Source organism: Cryptomeria japonica, chromosome 3 (assembly GCF_030272615.1).
Source record: "Cryptomeria japonica chromosome 3, Sugi_1.0, whole genome shotgun sequence".
Lineage (NCBI taxonomy): Eukaryota > Viridiplantae > Streptophyta > Pinopsida > Cupressales > Cupressaceae > Cryptomeria > Cryptomeria japonica.
In genome coordinates, this window is record NC_081407.1 from 13,659,520 (window position 1) to 13,675,861 (window position 16,342).

At 36.0% G+C, this 16,342-nt stretch overlaps 1 protein-coding gene across 1 annotated transcript; it reads right to left on the reverse strand.

The window, feature by feature from the left end:
* Window positions 1-1,425: 1,425 nt before the first annotated feature.
* LOC131873925 (auxin-responsive protein SAUR50-like) lies at window positions 1,426-1,839 on the reverse strand. The gene has a single exon (XM_059217102.1). It carries the CDS (start codon window positions 1,837-1,839, stop codon window positions 1,426-1,428), a length of 414 nt encoding a protein of 137 aa, XP_059073085.1.
* Between the last annotated feature and the right edge of the window lie 14,503 nt (window positions 1,840-16,342).

Here is a 16,342-nt window from a genome sequence, read left to right on the forward strand (position 1 = left end):
CTCATGACAGTCCTTTCCACACTATCACTGTGGTATTTGGTGATTGGCAGATTATTCATCACGGCCATGGACTATTTTACTTTTCACCTACACTAATGACCTAGGCCTATTGCTGTCCTATGAGGCTCCCATCATGGTCTCAACGTTGCCTTTGTATTTATACTTGCTCATGAATTTGCTTTATTGACTCTATACTGCCATTTTCAATGTCCATTGTAGCCTTGTTGCCTTCACATTGGGACTATACTTTGAGGTCACTATTATGAGGCCCATTTTGAGTTCATTCATTATCTCTTCTTCTAAAAGTTCTTTTTATTTTCAAATTCAACATTTATATTAATGATATATCAAATATCGATAAATATTATGACATAACATCATGTCTCACAGTCTGGTGTAAAGTTGGTCTATAATGAAGGAATATCAAATTCAAAGTTGAATTTTGGAATTATTTTCATATGACCTGAGATTGAACTAAGTTATTTGTGTGCCACATGATAAGAAACCTTAAAGAAAAAAGAGGTAATTTTGAAACATAAAGTAAATGTATGGAAGTGAGTACAAATAGAGATGGACAGATAGCAAAACAAATGACAAATATATAAAGATAAGTATGAATAGAAATAAAATGGACATGAATAGAGATTGATATATAAATGAAAACTGATATATAAATGTTCTATTTATTCATAGATTATAATTTGTCTACCATGAAATAAGATTATTATGAATCAAACATAATAAATACAATTAAAAAATAAAACGAATATATAAATTGTCCAATATAGCTCTAAACAATTATAGATATTAAAAAAATATGTTACTAATCATGATTAAAAGGAATTCCTCCCATAGATCTTGTTTAACAAAATCTATAAATTAATGTTGATTGTTGAGATTATAAGTGAAGATAAACTTCAACAATTAGAGCATTCCTACTTGTTTCAATCTTTTTCTGTTCCTTTATTCAACAAAAGCATTGAAGAATAATTTGTTTAACCTATTAGATAAGCTTAGGGAAATGTAGGAAGAAGCTTTATCATTAATCCAATTTCCTTAAGAGCGGTGACACAGAGTATACGAGGTTGCTGATATAATGAACTATTACCAAACCGTGCATTTAACATTAAATGTCTCTTGTTGTTTAAAACTAGATTTCTAACATTCATCAAATGAGTTCTTACTAAGAACATTCATTTCTTGGACTGTAATTATCAAATGGTTTGTCACTAAATTAAGTACATTCATTTCTTGGACTGTAACAAGGAAGTACCTTGTATGATTGAAGTACCATAAGCAAACAGACCAATAAAAGACTACACTAACATGCAATGCTGAACAAATTATGGTTTCCATCTGAAATGTAGGATTTCTTGGGTCATATACATATATGTACATAGGAGCATTGAAAAAGCTGGAAAATAATCAGGATAGTAAAAGCCTCTCAAACTCCATTTCAGAAGCAGTTAAAGAGTTTTCTTTTTTTTGTAGCAGAAGCAGAAGACCCTGAATGACTTTTGGATCACGAGGTAGGGAAAGTCCTCCCTTTTGATCAAACCCAAATTCCTGCTCAGCCTTATCCAGCAAGAGTCTGAACAGGGGATGATTTAAGTAACATACCTTTACAACAAACCTTCTCCTCTCATTACCTGCATAGACTGCTAAGTGCTCGTCTGGAACATCAAAAGGAACCTGCCATTCTTCTTCTGAAAGATCACAATTTGAGTCACATAGGCTTTTCAAAGGCCTTCTGAGAGCAAGATCACATTTTTGCAGTTTCTTCAATACAATGAACCTTATATGACATAGGATGCTGCAAATTGTATTCACTTTCATCATTCTGACTTGACAAAATCAAAGCAAAAACCCCAAGATTGTACAGGCATACATGCCCAAGTAAGAAATGGGTGTGTAGATTTATAAGAGGAGAATCACCAAGCCCTCTAGTGTAGCTGACAACAGAGTAAAGATCACCAGCTTTGATTTTTGGGGATTGAGGATGTGGAGTTGGTAAGAGACAATAGTGGACTAAGACCTGCTTTAAGAATGGTACAAAGCATGTAAGCCATTGTTGTTGCAGACTGAGAAAGAAAACAGTTAATGGCATATTGCCAGTGTTTAGAGGGGAAAAGCTAAATATTCCAACAATTTACTCTATTGACTTGTGGGTTGAGAACTAGAAAGCAATTATTAGAAAAATGATTCCCATGCCCGGATACTGGGAGCATTTACTTGTTATGGGTAGTTCTGAGTAGGAAGCCTCACATCGGATTGCCCATATGAAAACAGATCAAAGAACAGAGTACTTTATCAGTACTTGCAGTGGTGGATGGATGGCATGGGCAGGAAGACCATCAAGTTGCTGCACAATTTTGAGAGAGTCTCTGATCATTTTTTTTTGTTTCTATGAGTCCTGCACTGTCCTTTATTGTACTCTGTCAACCTCGGTAATTGATAGAATTTGTAACTCAAAGGTATGTAAGGCACTCTGTAATATATATAGTTATACCAATTTCTATTTAACTAATTCTTATGTTAAGAAACCATTGGAAAGTTCATGCTGTATTAATTTGTATGACTTTTCTGAAGTGCACATGCAATTTCTGACTTGGTCAAATTGTAGTCATTAATGCAAGACCTAAATAGGGTTTTCTAATTGCATTACCATAAGATTCAAACAATTTACATATGGTACAAGCAGACTATATATTCTTCTTCCTATAAATCATTTGGAACAGCCAAATATTTAATTACATGTGGAATAAACTCTCTGAAGTGAAGATCCACATTTTAAAGAAAATATACCACCATGTAAGTCATACAGTATGTCATTCAGAAAACCTCATGGAGACAAGAATCTCAATTAGAATTGAATTAACGATGTCTGCAATTAGAACTTGAACAATGGCCTTTAGGCAGTGGACAGGTATAAGGAGGTAAAGAAGTGAGCATCGGAAGACACAAACGTTTTTCAAACACCACTAAGGAATACCGTATCAGAGGGTCTATAAACTGTGCAAATTAAGGGATGATATTTCTGTTGGAAGTGGAAACACTCTGAGAGGGGGGGGGGTGAATCAGAGTGTTACAAATTTTAACAAGATATACTTTAATGAACTTGACAATTTTAATTCACAAAATGCACAGATGACTGAGACTTAACACCTTGATGAAATACATTAATGAAGCATGAAATAAACAATAGAATCAACTGAAACACTTGATTCAGACTTTTCAAAAATAAGAATGGTATTGAACTTTTACACAAACATGAAACATCTAAAAGAGTACTTCAAATATTGCATTACATAAACTCAACAAAACAGAGTATGAAATAAAGAGAGCTAAAGATATGACGTATCAGAGCATAAACTAGTAAAACAAAATGAGACAAGACAATGCACATAACACCATAGTTTTCATGAGTGGAAAACCCTCCTTGGGTAAAAAAACCACTCGGTAAGATCCCTTATATTAATTCAAAGAGCACCAACTCAGTTCACAAGATTTAGAAACCACAAGGCTTCAAGGAGCACCAACCCCTCTTCTTATCCAATAAATATTTCAACTCGAGCTACAGCCACTGGTGATTTTATGCATGCATTTAAATCTTGCAGTCACAAAACCATCAGGGATTGGAGCGAGAATATTTTACCAGTCTATACAGATGATTCATTCTAAAAATTTTGCAATAATATTCTTCAAGGATGAAATCAACACTATCAGAGAGAAAAATTCAATCTCTGAACAAAATAATTTCAAACAATAAAACCTCATGTACTCTGCAACAAAAACAGAGTATTGATTCTCAAAAACCCTCGACTATCTCTGGTAAACTACAGCACTTCTTCTTTTTAACAAATGCTATCACTTTATTCACACTCCTCTCGCTGTATTTCTCTTCAAAAACTGTTCTGTATAAAACTGTTTTTATACCCAAAACAAAAAACAAATCTTCATGAGAAACTCTCGAAGTAGAGTTTCTAAACCCACATTAGGGTTAGACAAAAAAACTGTTTTACAATACACAGTTACATCAACTGTTTTTTCTTTTTTTTAAAAAACAGCTCTTCTTCAACTGACAGAAGATAAAACACAAAAAAAAACTCTTTCATTTTTTTCATTTCCGAAAAACGGAAAGAACAGAAAAATATTTACCATAACTGATTCGAAAACCACCAGAGAGTAAAAAAAATGCTTTCTTCATATCGTTCTTTAATCTGCTCTTGTGAAAAAGATAGTAAAGATGTAGATAATACCTGTCATTGAAGACCACAAAAACACCTGTAGAAATGCGGCAGCAGAATCCACATAAAAACTCCATATTATTCCAAAGAACAGAGTCAAGAATTCTATCAACAGAAAACTTGCACTGAACTGGTAAACATATCAAAAACCCATGAGCAAACTCAAAGAAACGTTCCGCATTCACAGCATAAGACACAGTGGTAGCTAGGGTTTGAAGAATGTAGAAAGGAATGTGAACATAACCAAACTTCTCTTTTCCAAGCTTAACCAAGACTTAGCATCCGTAAATGAAAAAGGAAACTCATTTGAAATCCATATCACATTGCCCACCACGTGGATCATAATTTCCAAGTGACATAAGCGCTCAGTCAAATAACATACTCATTCACCTTTTACTGCCACGCAACCACCCATAATGCCAGATAGGAGTCAAACTTAACCATGATTAAGATTAGCCACGATGTACACTTTTTGGCATCAAGGTCAAAACGGGGTCAACAATTTCATCTGACACAAATTCAAGGGATCTACACAGAGAGCATGTGTAGGTGGCCTGTCATAGTATACTATGACAATGTTGAAATGGGCAGGATATATCCCTCAAAAAAATGAGTCTGTGTCCAGAGAGTCAGACTCCAGCTGTTGAGAAACTTATAAAAAAAACTTCGTTGGGATAGAGGATTTAAAAGTGGACATTTTTTTTTATTAAGATAGAGAATTCAATTGTTGTGGAGGCTTAGTAATCGTTATGTTTTTATATATTAGTGGTAAAGCTTCTGTTGGTGAGGGTTATGTTTTTTTAATTTTTCTAAATTATTTATAAGAATTAATAAGTTTTATGTTAAAATTAGATTTAAATTATAAAAATGAAATGAAATTAAGATATTGAAATGTTAGAATTTAAAAAATTTTAACAGGGAATTTGTTAAAATTTCAAAATTAAGAATCGATTTTAAGACGAGGGTTTTATGCATTTTTAAATTATCTCTAATAAAAAATTTAAGTAAAAACAATCTTACATAATAAATTATAGCAACTAAATGATGATGAGATAATTCTAGTGGTCTTCAATTTTTCTATCCCATTTACAAAGGGTTTCATAAGAATAACTTCATGAAAGCTCTTGTCATCTTGTATGCTATGGAGAGAAGTTGTGCCCTTGGTTTGTAAAGGATTATCAATGAATTTGATACACAAGTGGTGGTGGATATGTTAAATGAGCAGCACCTGGATGAAGCTAATTGCCATTTATATGAGGTTCTTAGACGGATTCTAAGGTTGAGTAGATCTCTAGAATCTGTACCCTTTTCTCACATTTCTAGAGAGTGGAATAAAGTACTTGATTGGTTGTCCAAATGGGCTGTCCAAATGGGCTTATGAATGTATGTAAGATTGGAATGTTGTGGATATGAGTGATTTGCGTTTGGATTCATTTCATTTTTTAATTAATTGTTTGTTCTTTGTAGACCTATTGACCTTTCTTACTTTGTAACTCTGTTTTATGTTTCATAAATTTTTCTCCTTTTGACAAAAAAAAACCTAAATAATAATAAAATTATTATTTTTTAAATAACACAAAAACTAGTTTTTTTAATTGATGGAGTTTCTTCCACCCTAACCAGAACTAAACTTTTTAAAATATAACGTACACACTTTTCATAAAATAAAATCTAAAAAGAAAAATAGAAACCCAAATCCATTACATAACATAGCTTCCTTATATCCAAATAAATTTCCTGAAGATCCCTTCCCTAACATTTTATCCGTTTAGAATTTGAGATGTTGAAGAGCAACTAAAAAATAAAGGATATAGCTGAAAGGAAAACTTGAGAGAAAAGCAACAGATTAAGAATTCCAATTTATCCGCAACTCAACAATTTGACATTTCAGTTTTCTCCGCTTGACAACTGTAGGTCTGCAAGTCTGCTGCCATCTAGTATATCCCACATTATAGTCGATTGCATTCATAAAACTTGGGTTATGTGGGTTTCACCTACTTTAGGTTATGTTGGAATACAAATCACTGCATAGGACAATAATGATGTGTTTTGTCAATTCCTTTTATTAATGGATGTTTCTTTGAAGATAACACAGATTTGTACGCAACTGTGAGGTATTTTTTGGTTAAGCGCAAATTTATTTCCTTTATGTTACCAGGATATACATGCTTTGAAATCTGATGTTTTAGAGGTAGAAATAATACTCTTCCCCTTTGCAATCTTTTGATACTCTTTCCCTTTGCATTCTTTTGTTTCTTTTCTATAGTCCCTATAAGATTTAAGTATCAGGTCATTTAAGACCAAACGTAGATGCTCATCCTATTCCTATAAGACATTCTGTAAATTTAATAAACTTAGAAGAGAATTAGAGGTGACCTTTATGAAAAGGGTAAATAAACAATTAATCATGAGCTACCTTAGTAGGTCAAGACTTGACTATCCCAAATCTTGAGATTAAGAATTAACGAATCTTCTAAGTAAGATAGGTTCTGTTGTTAAGAATTCTATCTGATTTTGCTTTTAAGAATTCTATCTGGTTTGAAGTATGATTGACATCCACGTGAACACTTCCATATCTTGGTGTGTTTAGAGTAGCATGGTGTGGGGCATGATCTTTGTATTTGTGTTTTATGTTTGTGGGATGTTCTTGCAACATTATTTTGGTCCTCACTCTTGTGTATGTTGGAACAACTTCTAACATGAGCTCTCATCCTTTTCATACCAAATCATTCATTACCTTTTTTGTAGTTGGATTATCATGTTTCAAGTCTTCTCACATATTCCACAAGGTTTTTAATTTTCTAGTATGAGTAGGGGTTTCCTTCTATTTGTAGAGTCCTAGTCCATGCAAGTGATGCAACATCATCTTGCTTCCTTCTACCTCGACGCATAACATCCTTGCTATATCAAAATAAGATTGCTCTTCATAATTGTTTAGCATAACTAAAACACAATATCATATCCATCCATTTCATATATCCTATCATGTCCTATCCATCTCATTATCTATTTATATGCTTCATCTTGCATTTGATCTAGCTAGAATTTATATGTGACACATGCAAACGATCTAACAATATGTGAGCTTTAGAAAACTTTCTTGAAGAGTTGAATGTGTCATGTTGTTGTCTATGGATATTGTTGGAGAGGTGGTTGATTCGATAGGTAAATGTGTTCTTTTAGGTCAAACCCCTTGGTGAGCCATATTGACATTAATGAAGAATATTGAAGACAACATTCACCCACGTGTAAAAACATTTCTTTTTCTTTTAAAAAATCAAAGTGTGTACTAGTTGTTCTTTTTATTCTCACATCCAACGTTTATAATAATGACACATTAAATATCTATAAATATTATGACATAACAGCATGCCACACAATTAGGTGTCAAGTTGGTCTATAACATCTAATAGATTTTGAAATTATTTTCATATGCCTTAAGATTGAACTAATTTAATTGTGTGTCACATGATAATAAACCTTAAAGAAAAAAGAGGTAATTTTGAAGCATAAAGTAAATGTATGAAAGTGAGTGTAAATAGAGATGGATAAATAGCAAAATAAATAACAAAATATATAAAGATAAGTATGAATAGAAATAAAATAGATATGATTAAAGATTGATCTAGGAATCAAATCTAATATAGAAATTATTATTTATTGACATTTATTGTTTATCTATTATGAAATAAGATTATCATGAATCAAATATAGTAAACACAACTAAAAAACAAATATAAAAATATCTTAATATAACTCTAAACAATTGTAAATATTAAAAAGATATACAATTAATCATAATTAAAAAGAGTTTTTCCTCCCATAAATCTTGTTTAACAAAATCATTAAATAAATATTGATTCTTGAAAAGATACCTATAATCTTTAAATGAAGATGAACTTCAACAATTATAATTTAAGCATTTCCACTTGATTCAATCTTTTGTTGTTCCTTTATGCAACAAAAGCATTGAAGAATAATTTGTTTAACCTATTTGATAAGCTAAGGAAAATGTAGGAAGAAGTTTTATCATTAACCCAGTTTCCTTAAGAGTGGTGACCAGAGTATCTAAGGTTTCTGATATACTGAAGCATGCATTTAAAACTAGATTTCTGACATATATCAAATGAGTTGTCATTAAGTTTGGTGCATTCATTTCTTGGACTGCAACAAAGAAGTTCCTTGTATGATTGAAGTACCATAAGAAAACTGACCAATAAAAGACTACACTAACATGCAATGCTTAACAAGTTATAATTTCCCTCTGAAATGTAGGATTTCTTGGGACATATACATATACTTACATAGAAGCACTGATAAATTTGGACAAAAGTCAAGATAGCAAAAGCCCTAAAACTCCATTTCAGAAGCAGTAAAAGAGTTTTCATTTTTATGCAGCAGAAGGAGAAGACCGTGAATGACTTTTGGATCACCAAGGTAGGGTAAGCCCCCCCTTCTGATCAAACCCAAATTCCTCCTTAGCCTTATCCAGCAACAGTCTGAACAGGGGATGATTCAAGTAACATGCCTTTACAACAAACCTTCTCCTCTCACTCCCTGCATAAACTGCCAAGTGCTCATCTGGAACATCAAAAGGAACCTGCCATTCTTCCTCCGAAAGATCACAATTTGAATCACAGAGGCTTTTCAAAGGCCTTCTGAGAGCAATATCACATTTTTGCAGTTTCTTCAATACAATGAACCTTAGATGGCATAGAAAGCTGCAAATTGTATTCACTCTCCTCATTCTCAATTAACAAAACCAAAGCAAAATATTTCAAGGTTGTATAAGCATACATGCCCAAGTAAGAAATGGGTGTGTAGATTTATAAGAAGAGAATAACCAAGCCCTCTGGTGTAGCTAACAGAGTAAAGATCAGAAGCTTTGATCTTTGGGAATTGAGAATGTGGGGTTGTGTTGTGACCATTTCACACATCGCCCCATACAAAAGGGACCCCCTCTTTTTGCTTTTGTTTTGCCTGTTTTTCTCTAGGGTTTTGATTAAGTGAGTGAGTTGTTTGGACTAGGGTTAAGCCTTAGGGGTTTCTATTGGATATTTTCAAACCGAGTCCAGTCAAATTTTGAAGGTTATTACGCATCAACCTGAAGATTGATTACTGAAGTTAGGGTTGTCTTAGGTCCAGTCAGGATTTTGAGGGCAAATTCGAATTTTGTCTAAATGTTAGCATTTTAATGATGGAATTGTGCATTTTTGTCTGGGTAAATTTTGACCAAATTTTTGGAAGCAAGATGACTGACCCTGGCCTTAAAGATGACCTAATTATGCCTTGTCAAGTGACTGAAGACCTAAACTGTGGATATTTTAGCTTGAAAAGGAGAAATCGCCCCTGTCCCTCTCCCAGGGACCAAGGTGAAAATGTTATTTAATGCATATTTGTCTCTAATTTCCTTTAATTATTTTGTGCAGGGTTGCCAGGGGAGTCAATTGGACGTGAATTGAAGATTTTAAGGATTTTGGAGGTTTGAAGATGATGATTTTGAATGATTAAGACAAAATCGCTCCTGTCCTTCACTGAAGGACCAAGGCGAAATGGCTTATCAGGGTCATTCTTGGCCTTGATTCGTCAAATTTGAACGCCAAAGATACAATGATGGATGAAATCAACATGATAGAACACCCAGACTTAGTCAAAAGCGATGAAAGGTTGAACTTTTGTCTAGCAAGACAAGTTCGCTCTTGTCTCTCTCCAAGGGACCAGAGCGATTTTCTCCACACACACCTTTTGGGACCTTTCCTAGACTTGGACTCTCGTTTGTGGCTTGTAAAAAGATGATATCTCCCCCCAACAAAGAGATTTCGATGTAAAAGGTGAAAAGATTTGGCCTTGAGGACAAAAGGCGCTCCTGTCCCTCACTGAAGGATCGGAGCTTGAGTTCCTAATTTGCATTATCCTCACAAGATTTAAGTGATTTCGCGATTTGAGGAGGTCAAGGGAAGTATGTTTTCTTCGTTGAATATAACTTGAATGGGCCACAATGGAGAAAATCAACCTAAGTAACTAAAGCGCTCCTATCCCTCTCTAAGGGACCAGAGCGATTTTCAAAGGAAGCTCCTGTCCCTCTCCAAGGGACCAGAGCGATTTTTACTCAAAACAAGTTTCTGGCGAAGGAAGAGCAAGTTTTACGTTTGAGATGAGTGAAGGAAGGCATAATCAATCCATTGAAGATAATTTTGAATGTTAGCAAAGCACAAGTGAGCTCATAATGGCCAAGGCGCTCCTGTCCCTCACCAAGGGACCAGGGCGAAAAACACATTATCAAGTCTTCCCCTCCAAATTTGGACGAATCCAGGCCAAGGCACAAGATGGCGATGATATTTAAAATGCTTCAAGGAAGAATGAAGTTGCAAGGACCACAAAAATTGATAAAAATTGGCTAGGGCGCTCTTGTCCTTCACTGGAGGACCAAGGCGATTTTTCATAAAATCAATCATTTCCTTCCAAGACCACGTCAAGGCAAGGTTGTGCAAAGTCAGAAATGTCTTTAAGAGGATGGTGAACAAAGAATTGACCCCAAGAATCAACGATCCTAGGCTCAAGAACAAAAATCGCTCCTGTCCTTCATTAGAGGACCAGGGTGAAAATCCTTGGATGAGCTCATTTTGCCTTGGAGAAACGAGTTAAGCATGCATAGAACGAGCAATAATGATCCTTGCCTACCTCACATCATAAATTGGCAATTTGGAAAATGAAGTCCAAGGACAAAAGGTAAGATCGCTCCTGTCCCTCACCAAGGGACCAGGGCGAAAATGTTTTAAAGCAAGCTCCTTCCAAAGGTCACACGAATTAAACTCAAAATTCCAAGCAAGAGTGCCATTTTGAACGTCAAGGATGGGATTTTGAACGTAAAAAAAACTAGAAATGCGAGGTCTAAAATGTATGGGTGCTCCTGTCCCTCTCCAAGGGACCAGAGCGATGTTATTCATGTCTACTATTTTCCCATGCTTGAGCACGTACTTTGAAAAACTCGTATTAAATGCCAAATTCGCTAAAACCTTGAAATATTCTAATTAAGTTGGCATTTAATAAAGGTGCGTTGATATTTAATAATTAATTTAAGCCTTTAAAAAATCAAAATTTTTAATTATAAAGGCATTTAAAATTAATTATTATTAAATTAAATTCAAAAATGGAGCGCTTAAGGTATCTTTTTAATGCTTTTTGCAAAGTCGGCCTCTTCTTTTATTTAATTTTTATTTATTTCTGGCCTATTTTCCAAGTCGGCCTATGGGAAATTGCAATGGTGAGCGCCTATATAAGAGAGGTATTTTGAGCGATGTTAATCCACCATTCAATCATTTATTCAAATGCGATTTGGAGAAGCAATAGAGGTGCGAAATCTGGAAGAACAAGGAGGAGTGCGAAGTTTGATTTAAGAGGAGCGAATTTTATTGAAGGTTAGAGGTGGAGCGAATTTTCCTCAAGGCGTTGAAGACTAAATGTGGTGGAGTTGATGCTTGCGAAGTCTAGAGGAAGACCATTTTGTTGAAGGGAGAGCCTCGATCCACATTTTCCTAGCAAATTTCCCTATTTTGCATCATTTTTTAGAGTTAGTTCTCAAGAAGAGGTATGGCGAGATCTCCCTTGTTCAAATGTTGAAATTTTGAATTTCAAATTACGTAGTCATATTTAGGAAATGATAATTCAAAGATTTATCATGAAGTTTCCTAAATTTAAAACTTAAATCTAGTCTATATTTCTACGTTGCAAAGTATATTGCTCATTATGAAATGTTGTGTAGGTATCAAGATGGCGACCCCAAAGGCAGGAGCATCCACTAGTCGTCCAGCTCTCATGAAGGAAGATCAAAGGAATGAAGAATTGGAGACCAAGATCGTGTCAAAATGGAGCAACATTGGGGATACCAACTTGGGAAACTTCAGTGTGAAGAAGTTTCGAGAGGTCCCTTATATTAGAAAGCCATCACCTGTCGCAAGGAGAATAATTGAAAGTGGCATTATCAAGGCGGCCGGCTTCCCTCCAACAGTCCAGTGTCATGAGCTGATGATCGAGTGTGCCCGCCATTATGACCCACAATCAAGATCAATCGTGTCCAAGGAAGGAAACACTTTGGCTTACCTTTCAGAAGAGGCTATCAGTGAAGCTCTCCATTTGCCAGAACATAAAGATATGATTTACAAAAGCTTGGAAGGAGCTAGATCCATGTATGAAGATGATCCAGACTCTTGCTTGAGCATCATCAATAAGAATTGGTTACTCAAAAGTCGTCCTCGCCTGAGCAAGATTCCCAACACACCACATAGGATCGACTTCCAGGAGGAGTACAGAGATTTGATAACTTTACTCAATTGAGTTACAGGGGCTCCTCAAGCCTTCTATTTTGAGAAGTGGATGTTCTACTTCATCCAAGTGATAGTTCAAGGGAAAGGAACAATTCATTGGGCTAGAATTATTAGCCATTGCTTGGACGTGCAATTGAGAAGACTGAAGGCTACCAAATCCTTCCACATGAGTTCGTACATCATATATGCCTTGATCAGAAGTTTTGAATATGCAGGACTACCTCACAGAGGAGCGATCGGAAGAGGACCAGGGGAAGTCAGAGTTTGTGAATCTTATGTTCATTTGCATCACCCACTTGGAAGTAACTACAAGTTAGTTAATGATACCTTCACGATGAACATCACCAGGACATTGCAAGGTGGGATTCACAATCGGATATCTCAAGATGCACAAGAGCTTGTAAAGAGGTATGGTGCTTGGTTTATCCAATTCCAGAAATTTACATATATTAGAGTTCATGGGTGTCCTTCACCTCCATATATGTTGCCAAGATATCCGACAGACAGAATAGTGTTACTGGAGGTGACTAGGCAGTTGGTAGCTTATGCGAAGGCATTCAGACACAGACATGGAAATGGAATTCCGGTACCTATCATATTAGGGAATTCAGTTGAGGTATGTCCTAATGCTTTAGCCTTGGATGATGCAGAGAAAGAGTTGGCCTTATATTCCTTTTCGTTCTTTGCCTTGAGAGAGAACTTTGATCCTTATGGGTATATAGAAGAAATTGTTGGTAGAAAGTACAAGCACGAATTTCAGATAGAGGACTTTTTGATGAATCTCTCAGATGATTTAGAAGTGAAAAGAAAGATGCATTCCAGGTTACCTTTGGATTTCATTAGGAAATGCAAAGTTTACAGAGTGGCTGATCAAGCTCAGGACAGTGGCAGACATCTTCAATCATCTTATGACCGAGAAGACAAAGCAGTGAAGATAGATTGGAATGAACCTGAGGTTTTTGACTTAAAAACTTTGATGGCTCCGGTTTTGTCATGTACTCGCAGAAGGGTGGATATACAACATCAAAAGTTGAGAGAACAGAACACACCGATGACTTTTACTTTGGAGGAAAGGCCAGGGGAAGGAGGAGCAAGCACAAGTGAAGGCAATCCTCATCCTAATAGCACAAATGAAGACAATCCTCACCCTAGATGCGTAAGTGAAGGCAATCCTCATCCTAGAAGCGCGAAGAGGAAAGAAAGACCTGAGAAAAGGGAACCCTCCAAGAAAAAGCAAGAGGCCCATCGAGATCACTCATCTGACACATCTTCTCGACATGAAAAAAGGACAAGTCAAGGACAGGAGAGGAGGGTACTTGAAGTTGAGGAATCTATGGAATCGATGGTCCAAAATGATAAACATGAAGAAAGGCAAGCACCTCAACGTTCATCAAGTCAATCTCCCCAAGTCAATGAGCTACATGAAGACAAGAATGATGATGAAGTGACATCTCCTCTCCGAGAAGAGGGATCAGTGCCTAAAGAAATACAAGTTAGAGAGACAAGGTCCGCCATTCCAAATTGGTTGAAGGAGAGGCTAACAAGGGTGATTGTGATCGAAGATGAAGATAATGTAATTGATTTAGAAAGCCTTGTTGAAAATTCTCAGGAAGTGACAGAGAGAAGGAAGGCTACCAAAATGTCCAAGATGATCAGAGATGAAACAGGATCCAGGAAATTGCAGATAGCTACACCAGCAGTGGACAAATATGAAGGTGAAATCCTTGCAGAAGAGTATGATGTAGAAACATTTGAGCTTGGTCCACTCGCAGCCGAGTAGACACTGGATGAGGCCACTGATTCATTTGAGGCACTTAAAGACAAACTTAAAGAAGAAATGGAAAATAATAGAAAGCTTGAGCGAGAGGTCGATGCTTGGAGAGGCTACTTTAGCCATCTCAATCAGCCTTTGGGACGTCAGGATCCAACAGTATCTCCTGTGCAAGCACTTCCCCTTGAATCGGTTGGCGAGGCAGAAAGAGTTAAGAGCTTGGTCCAGCTTATGAGCTCTTGGATTGACAAATCCCATACCGTTGCCATTGAGTTCGCAACAAGAATGATCCAGACTACCCATCGAGCTATCCAGGTCCTTGAGATCATTCACAACCTAATGATAACAGTAGTCGCCTTTGCCCACACTAGAGATGTTATCATTCCTGTTCTGCAAGTAATCAGGCAAACACCAAGGAAGATCTTAGCACAAGAAAAGATAATGGATGGAGGAGCTCATAATTTACTCCAGTGGTCAACTCTACTCCAGATGAAGGAAGTTCTTTTCGAAGACATTAGTACCAAATGCAATCAAGTTGAGGAGGTCATCCATCCAATTCAGGACAAGGTGTTTGAGGTGTTGTGTTCTATTCTTGGCAGGAGGATTGAAGATGAGACAGATGTGAATCTTCAAGAGTTGGAGGAGAAGGTCAAGGTCATCTTTTGCAAAGATGAGAATGTTATCACAGATGAGCAAAGAGATCAAATGTTCGCCACTATGCTCCTGATTGAGAAAATCAAAGAACTCGAGCCTGGATGGGATACAGCTCTTCTCAAGGCTTTTGATCAGGTCATTCACTTGGAGGAACGAATGAGGAATCTTCCAGAGATTCCTATTGCTGAGATCGAGGGAATTGTGTCTAGATTCACTGCATATGCTAAGAAGGAGCATTGGAAAGGGAACAAGGTTCTAGAAGAGAGGTTGTTATAGATGATGTGGCACCCTAATTATCATTGGTCTATATTTCCTAGATTTTTGTGCCAATTAAATATTTGGCTATACATTTAATATTGTTCAATAAAAGGGGAACTTTTTGTAATAAAACCCTAATTAGGGTTTAGGTGTCAAAATCTTAGCCGTTGATCTTCTTTTGATCTGGGTCGTTCATTATAATTGAGGATGCTATATATACCCTCATTCATTTTCATTTTGAAATTAGAGTATAGATAGAGAATAGCATAATAGAATTAGAGCTTTTGGAGAGAAGAAAGTTATTTTGTAGCAAGATTGAGTATTGAAGAGAGAATTTCAAGCAATTGTTGTCTATTTTTGGCTTTGAGATCAATAAAATATTGAAGTTATGGTGTTTTATTGCAATTCTTGTGGCTACTTTCATGGTTGCTTACTTTCTTGAATCATTCTTGGTCGAAGTAGTATTTGAATTTGAAGGACTAAGTGTTGAGCTTGATCTTTGGTGAGATTCATGTTCCAAACCACTAGCTTCTTACTGATTGTAAGAACGCCTTGTGTGGTCAACTGGAGATATTTGGATTACTTAAACCTTCAATCATCATTGAACTATTGATATGTACCTTCATGGTAGTGTCTATGATTCTTGATGATTTGAAAATCAATAATCACCTTAGAAGATCGCATCAATCTCAGTAGAGTTGTAATTCCTTGGCAATACTGAAATTGGTCGAATCCTACCAAAGCTAGCCTACATTGAATCATTCTTAGGATTAGATTAGAATTCATCCCTCGCAAACTCTACCTTTTGATCTTTTGAGAACTTGTTAGTTTTAGGAAATCTTGTTCCTATACGGAAACGTAAGGCCCCTTGATGAAACAGCATTCACAACGACCACTGGTGCTTATCCACACGTAGAGACCCTACATCAAAGAACCTTGGAGTCATCCTGATTGATCCTTCTTCGCGACATCTTCAGCAATCAGAGGCTTTATTCAAGAGAGGATAAGGTACCCTTGGGTATTTTATTCTGTGTTAGGCAGTGTACAAAATACACGTCAACAGGTTGGTAAGAGGTAATAGTGGACTA

Coding starts and splice junctions, on each gene's coding strand:
- LOC131873925 (XM_059217102.1), bottom strand. CDS start 1,839: ATGATGAAAGTGAATACAATTTGCAGCATCCTATGTCATATAAGGTTC.